The sequence below is a fragment of the Cupressus sempervirens genome, chromosome 10 (genome assembly GCF_028749045.1).
Source record: "Cupressus sempervirens isolate cs-2001-9-10 chromosome 10, ASM2874904v1, whole genome shotgun sequence".
Classification (NCBI taxonomy): Eukaryota; Viridiplantae; Streptophyta; class Pinopsida; order Cupressales; family Cupressaceae; genus Cupressus; species Cupressus sempervirens.
The window spans coordinates 146575766-146596662 of record NC_143127.1 but is presented as its reverse complement, the minus strand read 5'-3'; the positions used below and the strand labels follow the sequence as shown (position 1 = coordinate 146596662).

The 20897-nt window shown below is 38.2% G+C and overlaps 1 protein-coding gene across 1 annotated transcript in view; it reads right to left on the bottom strand.

Moving 5' to 3' along the window:
• Positions 1-20897, bottom strand: part of LOC149533001 (ribonucleoside-diphosphate reductase subunit beta) — a 184462-nt gene that overhangs the window by 154784 nt on the left and 8781 nt on the right. Inside the window, exons 2-4 of the mRNA XM_089807580.1 lie at positions 15287-15532; positions 14764-14991; positions 14478-14559 (exon numbers count right to left, since the gene is read on the bottom strand). Of these exons, the coding sequence (XP_089663706.1) occupies positions 14478-14559; positions 14764-14991; positions 15287-15532 (556 nt within the window). The remainder of the gene's footprint in view (positions 1-14477; positions 14560-14763; positions 14992-15286; positions 15533-20897) is intronic.

Genomic DNA, 20897 nt, shown 5'->3' with positions numbered 1-20897 from the left:
TGCCATTGTAATGCTAAAATTTATAACCATTACTGGTTATTATCCTATCAATATGATAAAGATTACTTACTTCTAATGCATAAAGAATTCAATTTGCAGGAATAGAAGCCAGCACCTTTTTCTTCTGCACAAAATGGAAGAGTTTGAATAGGCTATTTGCATTCACCAAGGCATATCAACTGAAGATTTTTGTTATCCATTAGATTCACAACTTTCAGGGCAAAGATGCATGCCTAATGTGGAAGGATAGATAGTATAAACTGATATACACTTTTGAAAATGTGGAATCACATACAAAGCATGGTGTGATGCTAAATGCCTGAAAAAATGCTTCAAAGAAATGTGGTCTTGTAAGTTGTACCAGTAACATGATATGTGTTGGATGTAGAACCCATCCAAAATGCCAATTACATGAATGAAAGAACAGTATTTTGATTAAGTTTTGAAAGTTTCTTCCAAGACCGATCAGCCACAACAAGTCTCCATACTCATTGCATATCAGCAAATTAACAAAGTTTCTAAGTTATTGAAATCTCCGATGAAATTTCAAAGGCCCCAGTAAGATCTAAGTTTTGAGGACACATTGACAAGGGTAGCAACACATTGCAAACAGTTATGGTAACCATTTCCCATCCCTCTTCTTCATAGGCGAGTTGGCTGTCTTCTTGAATGTAAACTACAAGTGAAGGCACTATCAATATCACTGCCACTACCACAGATTTTTTATGGCATGCGCAAGACAGAGAAGGATCCAAGCCATTTGAAATAACGTGAGTCAGAGCAATGTCATTACATGGAATGTAAATTCTTATTCGGTATAGCATATGAACATTCACCAGAAGATAGTAAAGTTTGTTGTCAACAACTTTTAAAATCACCAAAGTCAATGCCGTAAAGGAGATGTCTCAAAAAATGCAATGATTACAGGAATATGCAAAAAAAAGTATTTGATAAAAATATTTAGAAACTTTTCAAGAAAATGTCAACCATCAGAGTGATAGTATGGGAGCTTTGGAATAAGTAATGGATATCCATGAATATATGTCGAAGAGATTTAAGTTAGCTATCGTGACAAGAAGACCTCCAAAGACATCAATTCAAAATCTAGAGTTAAGAAGAAATACAGTGTGTGGCTTACCTAATAGTGTCACTCTATGGACATGCATGAAAGAATATTTTATAAGGAGATCTCTGTCAAATATTAAAGTTAAAAACCATGCCAAATTGTAAACATGAATGCAAAAATGTGAGATCAAAGACAACATAGTTCTAAAAAATTTGTATCAAGAAGTCAGTGGCCACAAATAAGTTTGGTCTTCATATTAATCACTGAAACATAATAACAGTAGACAAAGGGACTCCACAAACAAGTGGTGCCATCTCAAAGCCCAATGCTCACAGATATTAAACAAAATAGGACAAATATGGAAGCCTTGGAGTAGCATAAAGACACCCATCAAAGCATATTAGCACATTACATTTTTTTTCTATAATGTTGCCACAGTTACTCCGGTTAACAGGCATGCTAAATGAGGAGTCATCGACAAAACCCCATGGCATACCTGATCTAATGTTTCGATGGAATACTCTACCAACAAGCATGCAAATGTGGTTAGTATAGAAAAGACATGCTGATCATTTGGAGGAGAATTTTTTTTAGATGTTCTTTGATGGATGTCCATGTAATATTGCAGAAGTATAATTGCAGTCAAAACCTATTTAACAATGTGACTAAATCAATTGGCCGGTTCTGCATCCAAAATTCATGTGCAAAGATGAAGCATCAAATAGTGAGTAGACACACATTTTGGAACCAACTTGTGTGTGTCAGAGATTTTGGATGATTGTTAAAGTATTTGAACGACTCTGATAGTTATTATATGGAAAAATTATTTTGGCGAAGTTGGGGCACTTTCTAAAAATATGAACTACATCAATCTTATGGCCCATTAGAATATTGTCAGGAAATCAAGAACATTTAAAATGGCTTGAAATCCCCCAAAGGGATACAAAAAGCCAGGTCTGAAGTGTTGTCGGTGATAATAAAGAGTTTATTCCGATATGAAAGAAGGGTGACACATTGTAAGGGAAAAGGCGGCACATGGGTATAAGCAGTTGTAATATTGTTTTCCAAGCTAGTCCATTCATATGAGCACAAAACACTGATGCAAAGTGTAGAAGAAGATTCTACAATCTCTTACAGTAACCCTGTGGTGTACATGCTTGCAAGATATGTAATCATAGGCAGCATATCTGAGTGTCTTCACAAAAACATCTCAAACAAAATTCATTGCATAGCATGATATGATTGTAGGATTCCACATTAAGTTAATGGAAAAATGCAATAGACAGGTTTTGTAATGTCCCTCCTGGGATTACCTCTAAGTTTCTCTTCTATCTTCTCACTAATAGTAATAATTATGAGCTTCTGGATTTTGTTCATGTAAAGTTTCTTACCAGGTTTCTACAGGGGTCATGACCCTTCACCAATAAATATATTTGAATAGGCAGATCGCTGAGGACAATATCAATACAAGGCATTATAAGTCCCAGCGATCTGCACTATAGGCACAGGGTCATTATCAGCCTTTTCCTCTGCACTCTTTGCTGAAAGACAATTATTGCATTCACTCTACAGTACAGGATCATCAGCAGTCTTCATTGGAAGATCTTTGTCATCTCAGCAATCACAGAACAGTCATCATTTGAGAATCAAATTGATTCTGCAGTCATTCAAGTAAGAGTATTTATTCATATTTATTGTAATAGTTTTATCTATCAAAGATCTCTAAAACTAACATGTATGTACTGTGATCACTGCATATAATTTTAAACATGGGATGTAATTCGAAGTGTCTTCTCTTTGGTATGCCCCCCATTCAATATTCACCTAAATCTGGAGAGTGTGAATTAGATGCTGATAGGCCATGTTTGCTGACTGTGTTTGTACTATCCCCACTTAGGGTGTCTTGAAATTCAGGGACAATTTGTATTGAATAAGCTGCTGTGATTGCAGAGGAAGTGTTACTGCCCAGTCTCTAAACCTGTGTTGAGTAACTATATACTGCATTCATACATTGTTTGAATTCTGTGGTGATGAACTCTTATTCCCCTGGATACCTGCTGAATACCTATCATTCATGGGAGTCTGTAATATATTTAATTTCTAACAAACAATTCCTTCTTACAAACTACTCATTGCTTATAAATATTATATTAGTATTGCCTTTGTATGGTTAGTTATCCCAATGTTGACTGAGACTCATAGTCTCTTTAAAAACTGTTCAAATCTTTCTTCACTTATTCTCGCGGCTCTGTATGATGTGTTCCATAATAGGATAGATTGCTGTGTACTGCAACTGGGCATCAATAATAGAAGCAATCAAACTATCCAGATTTATCTTGCTGCTTATAATTTCTTGATATTCTTATCTAATTGTTACCAAAAAGTCTCCACAGGATGATGTATCTCCTTGGATGGGAGAATGGTTTCTGCCTTGGTGGTTCAGACAGTGTTGACTATGCTCATGCTTTAACACCCACGGGGGTGATGCAGTTGATGCAACAGATAAGGTTGAAGTGTCCCTTCTTGCTTTTAACCCTTATACCAGTATTACTTCCAACATGGATGTCTACGTCTGTTCAACTCTCCTTACTCTAATGATACCGTGTGCAATAGATGTTCTCTGAAAATCGTAGTCCTGTAATCTGCTATTTTAATGGCTATCGAGTCATTCCTTCTGTACAGGGTGATGGGTGTTCTGTAATCTGCTATTTTAATGGCTATCGAGTCATTCCTTCTGTACACAGTGATGGGTGTGGTTCTCTCCAGCAATATCCTCCAATGTGGAATTAGTCTGCCTTTTCTTGATTTTGTTTGGATTCCCTCTCCTTGAATGTGTTAAGTTTTCTTTCCTAATATATGTGCCTGGGTGAAGGGTCACGATGATTCATTTAAATGCTTGTGTAATATAAATTTATATTAGGTCTGTTTTAATATATCTAATATTAATTGAATAGTTTGACTAATTTAGAATTATATTTTAATTATAACATATACATATTTATATTATTATATTTATGATATATTTTGTAGATGTATTCCTAAATATACATATATTTCACTTTATCATATAATGATAGATCATTATATTATATTATTTTTTAATATATATTTCAAATTCATTTATGATAAAATACATCATATATTAAATAATTATAGTTTATAATAATGATTTTACATTAGATGTCTCCATTGACTAATTTTCGATTTACATATTGGATATATATATATATTATTGTAAAATATATATTTTATTCGACAATATTCAATATATTATAAATAATATATATTATTGATTTTATTATTTATTTTAAATTTATCTTTATTATTATTAATTTCATCTCATAAATGGGCCATTACACAAATTTACCAAATATAGAGTTACTATGTTTATACTTTCATATTATAAGTGGTTTGACATAGATTTAAATTGTGATAGAACATTTGATTTGGTTTGGTAGTCTATTTCCAAACTCTTGAACCACAAGAAATAATTTTGATGCTTCTTGTATAAATTGAGTCATAACAAACATTGTTAAATAGAAAGAAGATTAAGAATGGTTTCTAATATTATTTTTGTGCGGATGGATATGAGATTCCATAACATTTCCAATTTATGAAAAGTATTTATTTGAGACAATATGAATGTACAATACTACAGAGACTCCACAGTCTTATTGATAAGTTGCCAAATGGGCATGGGTACTACGAATCAGTATGGCAAAAAAATGTGGGACTAGGGACTGGGGATTGAGTACATATGGGTATGATATTAAAAACATATTAAAAAGTAAATATATCAATTATAAATTCAAATATATTACATTGTAAAACTTTATGCACATTACAAATCAAAACTAAATAAATTTATATCTAATAATGTTGTTAAAGTAATAACCTATACAAATTTCAATATATAATCTTTGAATTTTAAATGTTTTAATTTTGAATTTATTATATAATTATTAATGCATAATTTAATAAGCAGTATATTGATATAGCATATAATAGTTTAAATTTCGAAATTATTTTATAATATTGATTATTAAATATAGGGGTTTGGCGTTCAAGATGAAACAAAATCAAGACAGAAAATCAGCTTTTCCCACACAGTTAACTCAGATCTATTTTATGCTACTGCTATTCCATCGATTATATCCCAAAAAAGAACTACCAATTCAGATATCTTATCAACAATAGCATCTAGTGAGAGGTGCCAAATCTCTCCATGGATTACCCCTCCTGCTTCTTTCATCATCACAGAGCATATTAAAACCTATGGGTTCCTCCTTACCCTATCAAAGTGCCTATTATTCTTATCCATCACCACTTCTAATTCTCGTCCAAGTTTCGGTTTTTTAATTCATATGCAAACCAAGGTTACATTTAAGGTTTTTTTAATTTTCAAGAGTAAAGTTTATTGTTAAGGATTTTTTGGAGGTTGAGAAGTCAGCAAAATTTAGAAAAATAAATTCTAAACCCTAAGTGATTCCATACCAATTCCATGCAGACTCTGATTTCAAGATATTAAACAACTAGAATTGTCTTGATTCTCAAGTGATTAAGCAACAAGAATTATTGAAAATAATTCACTTTGTATTGTTAAAAACTGTAATATCCCCGTCATAAAATAGATTATTTATCAAAATATTGTTAATGGGCTGATTGATTTAATATATCTCGAACCCATTTTTGCTTTGTTTTCATAGTTTGTGTTGTCGTCGGCTATCTTTGTACACCCTCAGAAAGTTTTCCTTGACAGGTATTTAAGCACGGCTTGTAAGTAGTCATTAGGTATGCATTTTTGGATTTTTTTTGTACTGCGAATTCCTGTTGGAGTTCTAGATTCATTCGCCATTTTGGAAATTAAAGATCTTCCCTATTTGGCTTGTGCGATTTCGGTGGGATTCAACCCTCACCCTATTTCGTTGTTGCATGTAATACTTCACTCAGATCTGGCAAATCGGAGCACCATCTTTTGGCAAACATATATTGAAAGTTATTTGTGTTCAATCTTCATTCTTTGGGTGTATCTACTGAATTTGGATCTATAAGTTTGTTACATGACCGGATATACTTCTTTCCTCTATTTGTACATTGTCTGTTCCTTCCCCTACTATACGGACAACTCTGCATTCACTCCATACCCCATCTCACCACCACATTGTCTCCTTCACTCCCCTGTACATCCTCCCCAAAATATTGTACGACCTACAAGCTTGTTGTGTGGCCTTCTACATCTACCATACAACTTCCATTTATCTACCGTACGGCCTCACCCTTCCACCGTACGGACCTGCATTGACACTGTACGGCCAGAATCTAAAGATACCATACTACATTTTCTGCCCACCATACGGCCAAAATCTAAAGATACCATACTACATTTTTTGCCCACTGTACGGCCATCAATTTGGCCTCCCAATAGCTATTGTGCGGCCTCATTCCGTACGGCCTCTTTCAGGCCTTCTCCCATGTGTAATAGGACAAATTGATTCCGACATTCGTCAAGTTGTACCCCTACGGATCTGTTCCAGAGGGGTAGACGAACAACGGAACATTTTAGTGGTATCAAAGCTTCGATCCTACCAGTCTGTGGATAATGAATGAAATTTTTTAGCCAGAAGAGAAGAAGAACCCATTCCATTGATAGAATGACCGCAAAACCGAAACCCACAACTGCCGAACTCGTGGCACTACTAAGAGAACTTGGGAGAAATCAGGCACAAATCAATGATACTCAGCGTCTCATGGAAGAAACTCTCAAGAAGTTGGTAGATAATAAAATATACAGTGAACAAAATGGTCACAACGCGGACTCGATGTCAGGTAAAGCAAACCCTCATCCCCCACGCTCTCGACCTTCCATGCCATCTTTTCCCCCACGGATGGAAGCACCACACAGTGGGAAGCAGCCGAACTTTGAAGAAATGCAAGAACCGCTAAGAGAAGACTGGAAGAAAGTGAATTTGGAGGAAGATATATCCTACAAAGATTACGCAAATCTGAGAATTGGGTATTCGGGAGGCGAAAAGCGAGGATATTTTAATGATGATCTAAGAAGGAAGTTGAGTAAAGTAAATTTGTCTCCATTTGACGGATCCGGATCCATATCTACGCAAGCGTGGGTAATGAAGGCCGATACTTCGAACTTAATCCCATGCCAGAAGAAGCAACAATTAAATTTGCGGCGTTACACTTGGAGGGAGTAGTGCATGAATGGTGGCATCATGACACTATCACACTAGGGCATGATTAAATAAATACTTATGCAGAATTCACTAAGAGATTGATAGATCGATTTGATGGTAAAGATCCGGAACTCAATGTCAAAGATTTGGCATAGCTGAGGCAAACTGGATCAGTCAACCAGTACATTGCGTAATTTCATAAACTCTTTGTTTTGGTCATGAACATTTTTGAAAGAAGACGAATAGTGCTCTTCATGGACGGATTGACAGAACCACTGAAAGGTTGGGTAAAAGGGTTCAATACTACCACCCTGTCGGAGGCCATTAAGAAGGCACAAAGTATGGCATCATCATCGGCTTCATCATCTCGAAGTTACTCACATTTCAAACTGCCAATGTTTCCAAAGCTACCAGACAAGAGCTCTAACAGAAGAAACTATGTTTCAACTGCTAGGGACCTTAGGAACCTGGCCATAGATGCCTCGGAAAAGGAAAGATCCACTACATTGAGGTTGTACCCGATGATGAGGACGAACAAGAAGAAATACCCTCCGAAGACAACCAACATCACGTCAACACCAACATGGTTAGTTTGAACCATATGGAAAGAATTGCAGCATTGGTACGGCGCGGAGGAACTATTGTCTTAGCTGATAATCAGAGGTGCACAATGTTTCGTGTGTGGGGAACCCTTCAAGGACAAAGGGATATGGTGATGCTCGATAGCAGAGCTACTCTTAACTTCATAAACTCATCTCTCATGAAACGAAGAGGTGTACCTACGGAGACGCATGCAGGATTTCAGGTCAAGGTTGCCGAAGGGACTCTTTTGCCCTGCACACACCTTGTTCCTCAGCTAAGTATCACAAGGGCGAATCACATGGTGACCGAGGATTTCTTCATAGTGGACCTCGATGACATGGAGGTTATTTTGGGCATATAGTGGATGGAGACACTTGATGAATACACTCTAAGCTTCAAATAGACGGACTTAACTTTTGTTGTCAATGGAAATAAGGTTGTTCTCCATAGAATGGCAAATGAGGAACTGAAACAAGTTTCTGCACATCGGATAGCGGCAATTTTTCAGCATGATGACATTGCTTGGGTTGCACATTGTTTTGTCTCGGCAAAACCTATAAAAGGGCAATGGACACCTCCCCAAGATGATGATCTCCAAAATATTTTGAGTGAAAATGATACATTTTTATTGACATTCCTCCTGGCATACCTCCTCATCGAGGGTTTGAACACACTATCGAGTTGGAAGCAAGAGCCAAGCCGGTCATAACCACACCCTACTGCCATCCCAAGAAATTCAAAGATGAGATCGAAAAGACGATTCAGGAACTGCTAGAGAAAGGATGGATCCGTCCCAATTCTAGCCCCTTTGTGTCATCAGTGGTATTGGTCAAAAAGAAGGACAGGACAATGCGCATGTGTGTGGACTACCATGCGTTGAACAAAAACAAATAAAGAATAGATATCCCATTCCAAGGATAGATGAGTTAATGGATGAATTACATGGCAAAGCCTATTTTTCGAAAATAGATCTCCATTCCGAATACCATCATATCCGCATGAGAGAAGAAGATGTGGAAAAGACGGCCTTTCATTGTCACTACAGGCATTATGAGTTCCTAGTCATGTCGTTCGGATTAACAAATGCACCTGCTACATTCCAATCATGCATGAATCGCATCTTCAACAAACAATTGCGTAAGTACTTACTAGTATTTTTTGATGATATTCTTATTTATAGCAAGACATGGGAAGAACACCTGATGCATCTGGATGAAATCCTAAGGATCATGAAGGATCAATCTTTGTTCGCCAAGCAATCCAACTGTGAATTTGGTATGACAGAAATATTGTACCTGGGGCATGTTGTCAATAAATATGGAGTTCAAGTTCATCAGGAGAAGATTCAAGCTATCCTTGATTGCCCTCCCCCAAAATCACTCACGGAATTGCAAGGGTTTTTCGGACTGTGTAGTTATTACCGAAGGTTCATTAAAGGATTCTCTCAGCTTAGCGCACCCTTACCGGACCTAACAAGGAAAGGTTCTTTCCATTGGAATGAAAAGGCACAACTCACTTTTGATAAGCTAAAAGAGACAATGAGCACTTGTCCCGTACTTGCATTACCTCATTTCACTTGACCGTTCATTCTGAAGTGCAACGCATCCGAAGAAAGCATTGGTGCGGTACTGATGCAAGATAGACACTCCATAGCCTAAGAGAGCAAGAAGCTTACGCAAACAAAATGCTTATATTCCATCTACGACAAAGAGATGTTGGCCATTGTACATGCACTAACCAATTTCCGGCAATATCTAGTGGGTGCCAAGCTTGTCGTTCATACAGATCACAATAGTTTCAGATATTTTCTAGAGCAATGGGACTTGAATGAGAGGCAACAAAAATGGGTAAGCAAGGTTCAAGGTTTTGATTTTGACATTGAATATATGAAAAGAAAGAACAGTGTGGTTGTAGATGCTTTGTCTAGGAAACCCGCCATCTGCTTACTAACTCAGATTTCAGCTTACTGGAAAGCACATTTGTTGGTAGAATATTCCAAAAACACATTTGCCTATGAGCTAATGGATGGCAACACTCAAGATGATCGGTACAAAGTGGTGGATGACATCATTTACTATAAGAATCGGATATTTTTGGTGTCGGAGTCCAAATTGAAGTAGAAAATCTTGAAGGAGGTACACGACTAACCCTTAGCAGGACACCCAAGCCTCCTCAAAACTTACAGACGTCTTAGGGAGAGGTTTTCATGGAAAGGACTTAAAGGAGATGTATTGCAGTATGTAAAAGAGTGTACAATCTGCCAACAGAACAAATCCAAACATACCCTACCTGTCGGGTTCTTACAACCTCTGCCAATTCCAGAACATAAGTGAGAAAGTATCTCGATGGATTTCATAACTGAACTTCCCATGGTGAGCGAAAAGGATTGTATCTTCATGGTGGTTGATAGACTGACAAAGTACACACATTTCTTCACCATCCCCTCAGATTTTCAAGCCGCACAAGTTGCCAATCTGTTTTTTAGAGAAGTCTTTCATCTGCACAAGTTACCCCAAAACATTGTCAGCGATCGGGATGGGCGATTCATCAATATCTTCAGGATAGAACTATTTCAATTGGCAAGGACAAAATTGTCACCAAGTACTAGTTACCACCCTCAAATAGAGGGACAAACTGAGATTATGAACAAGTGACTCGAAGGTTACCTTTGAAACTACGTTTTGAAACAACAATAGGCATGAGTCAAATGGATACACCTAGGGGAATATTGTTACAATACCACATACCACATGTCTATCGAGATGACACCATTCAAAGCTCTATATGGATACGAACCCCTTTCCTTCATCGACACAGTTTTGGGAGACAGTCGTGCACCAAGGGAGAGGGACTCGCTTCAGGAGGGACAGGACATCCTAAGATACTTAAAGGAAAACTTACAACGAGCACAAAAACAACAAAAGATGTAAGTCAACAGAAACTCAGTAGAGAGGAGTTTCGAAGTAGAAGACTTGGTCTACCTCAGGCTCCAGCCATACCGATAATCCTCATTGAAAGAAAAGGGAAAAGAAAAACTGAAGCCATGATTTTATGGCCCTTATCGTGTAGTGCACTACATCGGTGAAGTCGCCTACGAGCTAGAACTTCCGAAGGGGAGTCGTCTTCATAACATTTTTCATGTTTCCTACCTGAAGAAAGTTGTGAGACAAAACATCACGGTAGCTATAGACCTTCCGTCGCTCAATGAAGAAGGAAAGCTCATATTGGAACCAACACAGATTATTGAAGTACGTGAAAAGACCCTATAGAACCGAACGGTAAAGGAATATTTGGTACACTGGAAACACTTGCCGTTAGATGACGCAACCTAAGAAGGTGAGCACATTCTACACCATCCAGCATTGCGTTTGCTTGAGGACAAGCAAATTTTGGGACGAGAGGACTGTAATATCCCCGTCATAAAATAGATTATTAATCAAACTATTGTTAATGGGCTGATTGATTTAATATATCTTGGACCCATTTTTGTTTTGTTTTCGTAGTTTGTGTTATCTTTGGCTATCTTTGTACACCCTCGAAAAGTTTCCCCGACGGGTATTTTAGCACGGCTTGTAGGTAGTCATTAGATATGCATTTTTGGATTATTTTCTGTACTACGAATTCCTGTTGGAGTTCTGGATTCATTCACCATTTCGGAAGTCAAAGATCTTCCCTATTTGGCTCATGCGGTTTCAGTGGGATTCAACCCTCACCCTATTCCAGTGTTGCATGTAATACTTCACTCGGATCTAGCAAATCGAAACACCATCTTTTGGCAAATATATATTGAAAGTTATTCGTGTTCAATCTTCATTCTTTGGGTGTATCTACTAAATTTGGATCTATAAGTTTGTTACATGACTAGATATTCTTCTTTCCTCCATCTGTACATCATTTGTTCCTTCCCCTACCATATGGTCAACTTTGCATTCACTCCGTACCCCACCTCACCACCACATCGTCTCCTTCACTCCCCTGTACATCCTCCCCACAATATTGTACGACCTACAAGCTTGTTATACGGCCTTCTACATCTACCGTACAACTTCCATTTATCTCCACCGTACGGACCTGCATTGACACTGTACAAATCTGCATTGACACCATACGGCCAGAATCTGAAAATACTGTACTGCATTTTCTCCCCACCATACGGCCATCAATTTGACCTCCCAACAGCTCGGGGGCCTACTCCTAATTGTATTTCTAAGCTTCGCTAAGCAATAATAGAAAGTGCGCTAAGCGCAGGTGGGGGGGGTTAGGGGATAAGGGGGTACCGATGCACTGCCAGCTCTATCGATTGGTATTTCTATTCATTCATCCCAACTAAGATAGTAGGGCATCTCTCCCGATGGGGGTAATACCCAAATGCCCCAGCAAGCAAGGTGGGCCCCTACAACTAATCTACCTCAATAATCTGTTTCGGGGCACCGGCAATAGATAGAAAAACCTAGGGGAGGCTGCAAGTGCGTGCAGAGGGCTGCTATTATATTGCCAGGGGATACTGTTTCAGTTCTGGAACTGGCGCGTACCGTACAGCCTCATTCCATACGGCCTCTTTCAGGTCTTCTCCCATGTGTAATAGGTCAATTTGATTCCGGCATTCATCAAGTTGTATTGGTACGGATCTATTCCAGAGGTGTAGACGAACAATGGAACATTTCAAAAACTCCAACATCAATAAAATTGAATTATCCAATAATTTGTTAGAGTCTATAACTAATTGTCATTGTAGAATTTGCATCCAAGCCATACATTGATTCGTACTGTTGTAGGATAGACCATAGATGGACCACTTAGAGAGTAATCGACCAGCTGCAAAAACTCGAGGATTTTTGACTGGCAAGTAATTACGACTTTTACTCAAAAAATGACTTTTTTAAAATCTCAGCCACGAAGTGCTTAAGGCAAAAAAAGGCAGAAATGATCTCATTTTATCATTTCTTCACTTGTGTTTTGCTGAGAGGAGGAAAAATACCCTTCCAAACACTTGTAAACTGATTTCCATCGACTTGAAGTGGATTTGAGGTGATTTTGAAGAAAAATCAAATGCCCAGGTAGGTTTTCTGATTTTCTTTCTATGTTGTTTCAAAACTTTTTCTTTTTTTGTTGCATCTAGATGAATAAAAATCATTCCTAAGTAGTTTAAAATGACTTCGTTGGAACAAATTTTGAGCCAGGAGAAGCTAAAGATGAGCTGCATCCAGGATGAAGGACGAACCACATCTTGAGTCAAAAATACCCAGCGAGGAGGCACAGTCATGCCTAGTGCAGACTTCTAGAACTAGGCCCTCTAGTTGTACCTGTCCCTTAGTTTTTACTAGAGTTGGGAAAAGGAAGATGTAATTGTAATGATCTATTGACTTTTAGTTTTACAGAAGCAATCTACTATTTTGCTTCCAATCATCAGCATTCCTCATGAGAATGAGATTTCATATCCACTTGGCTTTTATAAATATCTAGACTCGGCTAGTTTCTTTTGTGGTCTCTTTTATTGACTCATCAGATGGATCTTCTCCTTGAATTTTGCATAAATAATGCATTTCTAATTAAATTTAAGCAATTTTCAAGTTCCAAAGTTTTTTGCCAAGTTTTTGCTGAGAACTGGCCAAGTTTTGCCCCATTTTTTTCAGGCCTTGGCAAGTTTTTGGTTTTAGCAAATTTTCCAACCACGCAATAGACAAACATTGGTTGTGTTCAACCACCAACAAAGACCACAAGTGGGGCAATCCACCTAACCGAGAATCATAGTAAGGTTTAGCCTGCATTATACTGTAGCCTTCCACATCTCAATTCTCTTGGTTAACCAAAAGAAGAAGAACAATCATTTTAGACATTGATTGTAATTCATGAAGATTCTTGTAAAAGAATACTTATCTGTGAATATAATTGAAGAAGAGTAATGCACAGTCATAACTTAAAGGCTAATAGCACTTCGTTTTCAAACCAGAAAGAGATTGAAATAAGTCTTCCTCTGCTCATTCTTTCATTCTCACTTAAAACACAGAGCACAGGAGGAGGGAAGAGGCTGGTTAGCATATCATTCAGATTTCAATAAATGCAGAGCATCATCTTCTTATCTATATCTATCCTTGAATATTAAGTCAGTAAGTTTTTCCCAGTTATTCCTTATGTATAAGTGACTGAGCCCATGCATTGAAGACACTCCTTTTGAGTTGTCTAAAAAGCGCAATCCACTTGCTAGAACAGGCAGAAGTCCAATAACGATTGAGATAGGTTTGCTTCTTTTCATGCTTTGTGTTATTTCTTTGATCTACTTTTAACTGCAAAATTGATTCATTATTTTGGAAGCTTGAAAATTTGGTTTTGATAGTTTAGTTTTTTATCATGGAAGTCTAGATTGTGTGTGTGTTTCATAGCTTTCACCCATTGTAAGGATGTAGAAATATCCTCCAAGATGACAAACAATTGAAATTTTTACTCCACCTTCCAAAGATAAAATACAGAACTATTTCAGACAGAAAAGAACATTAAAACCCTCAAGGCATCTGATTAATTATTCCCATATCCCAGAGTGCAATCAAATCTAAAATTAATTAGAAATACAAACAAGTTAAAAACAAGAAGTTCAATTTACATCAGTAACAAGCTAGAAAAGCTATGAAGAGCATTATTTATACCCATTTCAGGTGCTTGTAAAGCCAAAACCATAGTCCCAGGTTCATGTTCTTCCTCCATGCAACTACCAGAATTCTTCAACTCCTACAGTTATATCAACTATTTAGTACAAAACGAGGAAAGCAAAACTAAGATGCCATAAAAAGGGCAATGTCATGGTAAGAAGTAAAAAATGAACAGACGTTATTTCAAAATTTCACAAAAACTAGAAGGTAAACTATCATCAACCAAAAGTGAAAACCACAATTATGATCCATATTCCTCAAACAATTGAATATTGATGGTTACAAGGGGATTGTTGTCCACAAAGTCCATGGGATGACTTGTTAGAACAGCTTCCCCATTGTCAACTTCTCTCTTTTGAACCACATTGTCCACAGCAGCATCAGATTTTCTGTTGTCCAGCTGTAAGCCATCAGCCTCATAGCAGTTCTGCTCAGTTGCCATGTCCGCACTTTGGATCAGGTAGCTATCGACTGGCAACTGTCCACACATTCGATTGTTCTGAACATTCCGCTGCAGAAGCTAAGATACATGAGCCAAAAGGAACAAGCTGTTTTTCAAACATGATATACCCCCAATGAAAAATATGCTATTCAATAGTTTGGAAATGCAGCCAGTATATAAAGCTGCAAATAATTGATTTTCTCTTGGATAACTAGACATGTTAGAAAGAGATATCCAGCGGATCAGCCCCCACTACAAATTCTTAACCATATATAGATACTGAACTGAGTAGAATAGAAAATGTCTTAGATACAGGAAAACTTCTGAATGAAAAATGTAAAACCCTTGAAGCTACTTCACTTGCCTGTTTCTCCCTTTTCTTCAATATTTTGGAATGACACTTTTGTACATAATGTATCAGATGGTATCGTGAATGCTTTGATTCCAGTTCCTCCCTCACATCTGGATTTTGAGAAAGCCACTCTACAATTGCCTTTGTTCTAACAATTTCCTCACAATCAAGTGATTCTAACCATGAATATATTGGCCTCCACTTGTCACTTCGTTTAAAGCGAGCAGTTGGAGGTTCAAGCCACTCTGCAGTTTCCATCTGCCATATAAAGAAGCTTCTGTGATTATACATAGAAGTCAGAGAATAAATATGAATGCAGAAACCCCAAAAGTTAAAACAAATGCACTGTCTTCAGTTACTGATGACTCTTAATCAATGAAGATTAATTTACTATTGACCTAGATGTAATTAATTAACCTGCTTATGTTCATTCATTGAGGGAGAATTGACAACAAAGATAATGTTCGTCAAATATTACCAAAGATTTTATCGTCAGAGCAAATGAGTGCATTAAAACTGTTGTCCCTTAAGATCTTATTGGTGAAAACAGGCATCTTCCCTTTATAGGCTTCAGCAATGGTTTGGTTATTAAGCTATCTAAAAGAAGACTCAAAGAACGGTAAAACATTGTTGGCCTAATTTGAACATGGAGAAAAGACTGGATAGAAGAAAGAACATGTGAATGAAGCAAAATAACAAATGGATGAAAAAATGGAATATTAATATGCACGAATGTCCTAATAATAATGAAGAAATAATAATGTTGGTCAAGGAAAAATTCAAGAGTAGCGTATGGTCAAAACAAAATGGATGTAAAAAAGCCTACCTACTATATCAAGGAACTTAACTCCACAGAAGACCGAGAGGAAAAAGCATACATGGGAGCAAATATTAAATGGAGAGCACAATTACTTATAGCCCAACTTAGGACTAGTTCTCACCATTTGAGGTGTAAAACAAGAAGATGGGTGATACCTAAGGAAGAGGGAAGAGAGGACAGTCATACTTCTATTTTGCAAGATGGGAGTGGTGGAGACAAAACAACACTTTATCATGGAGTGTCCAGCATACAATGACATCTGTTCCAACTATGTGGATATTTGAGAAGCGTATGATTTTTGTGCCTACTTGAAGAAACAATGCTAGACAGAATAGCAAACCTAGTGATCAAAAATTCTCTGTCAAAGAGAAGATTCAAAGAAAAAGTACTACTTGTTTAAGGTTATGGCACCCTATTCTAGGGTGTGTGCTATTTTAGGGGGGTCTCATAGGCTGTGTTGGCCTCACAGACATTATTACAATCTTTTATTCTTTCATTCACTGTATACAATTATCACTGTTCCTCCCAAATTTCACATAGAATGTACAGGAAATAGGTTTTGATTCTCGCTCACCAGTTGTTGTTCGTAATTCAATATAACTTCTGGTAGTTGTAGAAGCTTATTAAAAAAAAAGGGATTCAAAGCTCAAAACTTAACAGCAATTCTTGATTTTGATCACTCCTCTTCACCATTTTAGGGCATTCACAATCATACACAGCCCAAATTTTAATCACTTCCTATCAGGAGTTTCTGGATAGACTGATAGAGCATTTCGATAGGAAGGACCTCGTGGTGTATTTCCAAAAGTTGGCTCAACTGAGGTAGACAGCTAGTTTGGAGGCCTTCATCAATGAGTTTCAGAAGTTTTTAGTGATGGTTTATGATATGTCTGAGAGAAGGAGAATCATGTCATTTATAGAGGGCCTGGTTGAGCCACTTAGAGGTTGGGTTAAGTCCCTGCACACACCTTCACTTCATGAAGCTATGAAGAGGGCTAGGAATTTGGAGGCATCTACACCTAGAGGCAAGTTTGCCTCAAAGCCTTTTGGTTTATCCTATGATAGGGTAGCCCCTAATAAGGAGGAAAAATCAGATCCTAAGCATCCTATGGCGGCCCCCTTGGATCAAGACACTATTAATGATTTGAGGAAGAAGTGTTTTTATTGCAATGGACCCTATGATGTTACTCATGATTTCCCTATGAAGCCTAAAGGCAAGAATAAGATGATGGAGTGGTTCTATGACGATGAGGATAATTCTGATTTGACAGGGCAGCTAGCTGATTATGATCATGATGCACATAGAGCTACAAGTGATGATGAGGTGGACGATTCCAACCTATCGTCCACCTCAAAGTTGCCTACCTTTCTAGCATAAGAAAGGAAGGAGCTTTCAGGATGCATGGAATCTTGGGTGGGCAGCAAGTGATTGCACTCTTTGATATAGGTGCCACACATAATTTCATTGATTCCCGTTTGGTCACTAGGAGGGGGATTCAAACAGAGGGCTTTGAGGGATTACGGGTTCAAGTTGCTAATGGTTACACCCATTGGGGGTAACAAGATGATTTCAAATCTTCCAATTAAGCTGAATACTTATGCTTTAAAAGCAGATTTTTATGCGGTGGATATGGGCAGCACAAACATAGTTCTTGGCATGGCATGGTTGCATACCCTTAAGGACAATTACGTCAGCACAAAGAGGACAAAGATGAGATTCATCAAGGATGGTAAACCACAGGTCCTTAAGGCTGTCAAGAATGATGATCTTAAGCAGATTTTTCTTAGATGTATGCAGCACTTGGTTCGCCATGAGGATGTGATTGATTGGGCAGTTGAGCATAGGATGATGCCTACTCTAGATAGTACAGATAAGCCAGCATACCACCCTAACATTCAGCAGTTGAAGACTACACACTGCAAAGTGTTCAGTGATTTACTGCCCAGTAGGCCATCCAACAGAAGGATTGAGCACATTATAGAGTTAGAGGAGGGCACAAGGCCCATCATAATTACACTTTACCGGTATCCAAAGTGGCTCAAGGATGAGATTGTGAAGACTGCACAAGAGCTGCTAGATATGGGACACATCAGACCAAGTACGTCTCCCTTTGCTTCATCATTTATTTTGGTAAAGAAGAAGAATGGTACATTACAGATGTGTATTGATAACCGGATGCTTAATAAGAGGACTATTAAGAACTGATATACTATCTCTCGGATTGATGACCTTATCGATGAGTTACATGCAGCCCAGTTCTTCTCCAAGAATGACTTCAGATCAGGATACCATCATATCCAAGTTAGAAAGTAGGATGTGGAGAAGACAGCATTCAGGTGCCACTGTGATCATTTTGAGTTTCTTATTATGCCATTTGGGTTAATGAATGCCCCAGTCACTTTTTAGTCGACTATGAACATAGTGTTTCACAATCAATTATGGAGGTTTGTGCTGGTATTCTTCGACCTGGGACGATCATATTGCACATCTTGGTACAATATTGGATATTCTAGACATGGCTTCCTTGTACGCCAAGGAGTCCAACTGTGCAATTGGTATGACAAAGTTGTTGTATTTGGATCAAATTATCCGTGCAGAGGGTGTTCGCATGGATCATGATAAGATTCGTGTTGTTCTATATTGGCCCACACCAGAGAACCTGACACATTTGAGAGGGTTCATTGGACTTTGTGCTCTCTACCACGACTTTGTGGTAGGGTTCTCAAGACATGTAGCTCCCCTTACGGACTTGACTCATAAGGATGCTTTTCAATGGACTCCTCAAGCACAGGGGTGCTTCGATAAGTTCAAGGTGCTTATGACCTCATGCCCGATATTAGCTTTGCCAGACTTCAAAAGGTCATTTGATTTGCACTATGATGCCCTAGGTGAGGGTATTGGACAAATTTTATCCCAAGATTGTCATCCTATAACTTTCGAGAGCAGGAAGCTACAAGGTCCTTAGAGATCATTCAGCGTCTATAAAAAGGAAATGTTGGCCTTCTGCATGCTTTGGCCAAGTTTAGGCAATATTTGGTTGGCAGCAAATTTTGTATTAAGACAAATCATAATAGCCTAAAGCATTTCGTGGAGCGGAACTTGAATGAGAGGCAGCAGAAGAGGGTTAGCAAGTTACAGTCCTACGATTTCAACATCTCCTATAGTAAGGGTATGTAGAATGTTGTTGTTGATGCCCTTTCTCAAAGACCCCACTTGTACTTGGTTACTAAAATTGCTAAGCACTGGAGTCACTTGATCATAGTTGAGTATGTCAGGGATCCGTGGCAGTTAGTATTGTAGATGCCAGTATTCAAGATAGCAACTATACCCTTGCAAATGAGTTGATCATTTACAAGGGGAAGATTTATCTTCTCCCAGGATCAAGTGTTTGTGAGATTATTCTTCAAGCCTTTCATGATTCAACTCTAGCTGGTCATCCGGGATTCTTTAAGACATACCGACAGATTCAAAGAGATTTACATGGAAAGGCATGAAGACAGATTTGTAGCATTATGTCAAAGAGTTCTTTGTTTATCAACAGAACAAACAAAGGGTTGTTGCAGCCACCTCCCACTCCTGAGTGGAAGTGGAAAAGTATATCTATGGATTTCAGTGTGGGCTTGCCAGAAGCCCAAGGTAGAGATTGCATCTATGTGGTTGTGGATCATCTCGCAAAGGTTGCATGGTTTACCCAGGACTATAGTAAGCAACCATGATAGCCAATTTATGAGTCACTTCCGACAAGAAGTTTTCAAATTATGTGAGACAGAGTTGACTCTGAGTACCACTCACCACCCTCAAACTGACGATCAAACTAAGATTGTGAATAAGTGGGTAGAGGGCTATTTGCAGAATTATGTTTCTTCTCAACAGAGGGCTTGGGTGAAGCGGATTCATCTATGCAAGTATTGTTATAACTCCACACACCGCATGACTATACTAATGTCCCTGTTTAGAGTCTGTATGGATATGATCCTTCGAGCTTCATGGATTTTCTTTGAAGCGATAGTAGAGTGCCTAGCGCAGGTGATATGTTATAGGACAATCTGGACATTATGAGGACACTAAGAGATAATATTCAGAGGGCACAAAATCAGCACAAGCAATATGCTGATTAGAGAAAGACAACTCGCTCCTTTCAAGCAGGCGATATGGTTTATTTGATGTTGCAATCGTGCAAACAACCTTCCATCAGGAAACGTGGAGTTGAGAAGCTCAAGCCTTGGTATTATGGTCCCTTCCGTGTAGTGAGGCGTATTGAAGTTGCAAATGAGTTGGATCTGTCGAATGACTACAAGGTTCATAATGTGTTTCATGTTTCGTACCTCAAGAAGGCGCTAGGCAGACATGTGGTTCCATCTCCTATTTTACCACAGTTAAATGATGATGGGAGGCTTGAGTTGATCCCTAAGGCAATTTTGGATACCAAGGATAGACAGTTGCAGATGAGAACTATCAGAGAGTTTTTGGTTAAGTGGCAGGGACTTTCGGATGAGGATGTCACTTGGGAGCCTAAGGATATACTTCAGCACTCCAAATTGCGATTGCTTGGGGACAAGCAATCTTGAGGAGGGAGGACTGTAATGTCCCCAATTTAGCAAGTTCCTATAGGCAGCATTGGTCAGCTCATCATCACAACCCTCGTGAGTTGACAGTGAGATTCGAGGGTCTCAATTATAGAATTGCTATCTGTAGAAAATCTAATTTTGGATAGTTGTTATTTTTGGCAATGCAGTGGTGGCGCAATTGGTTGGGTATCAACTGCACAGGATTGAGCACTTAATTGGTGGAGTTCATATTTA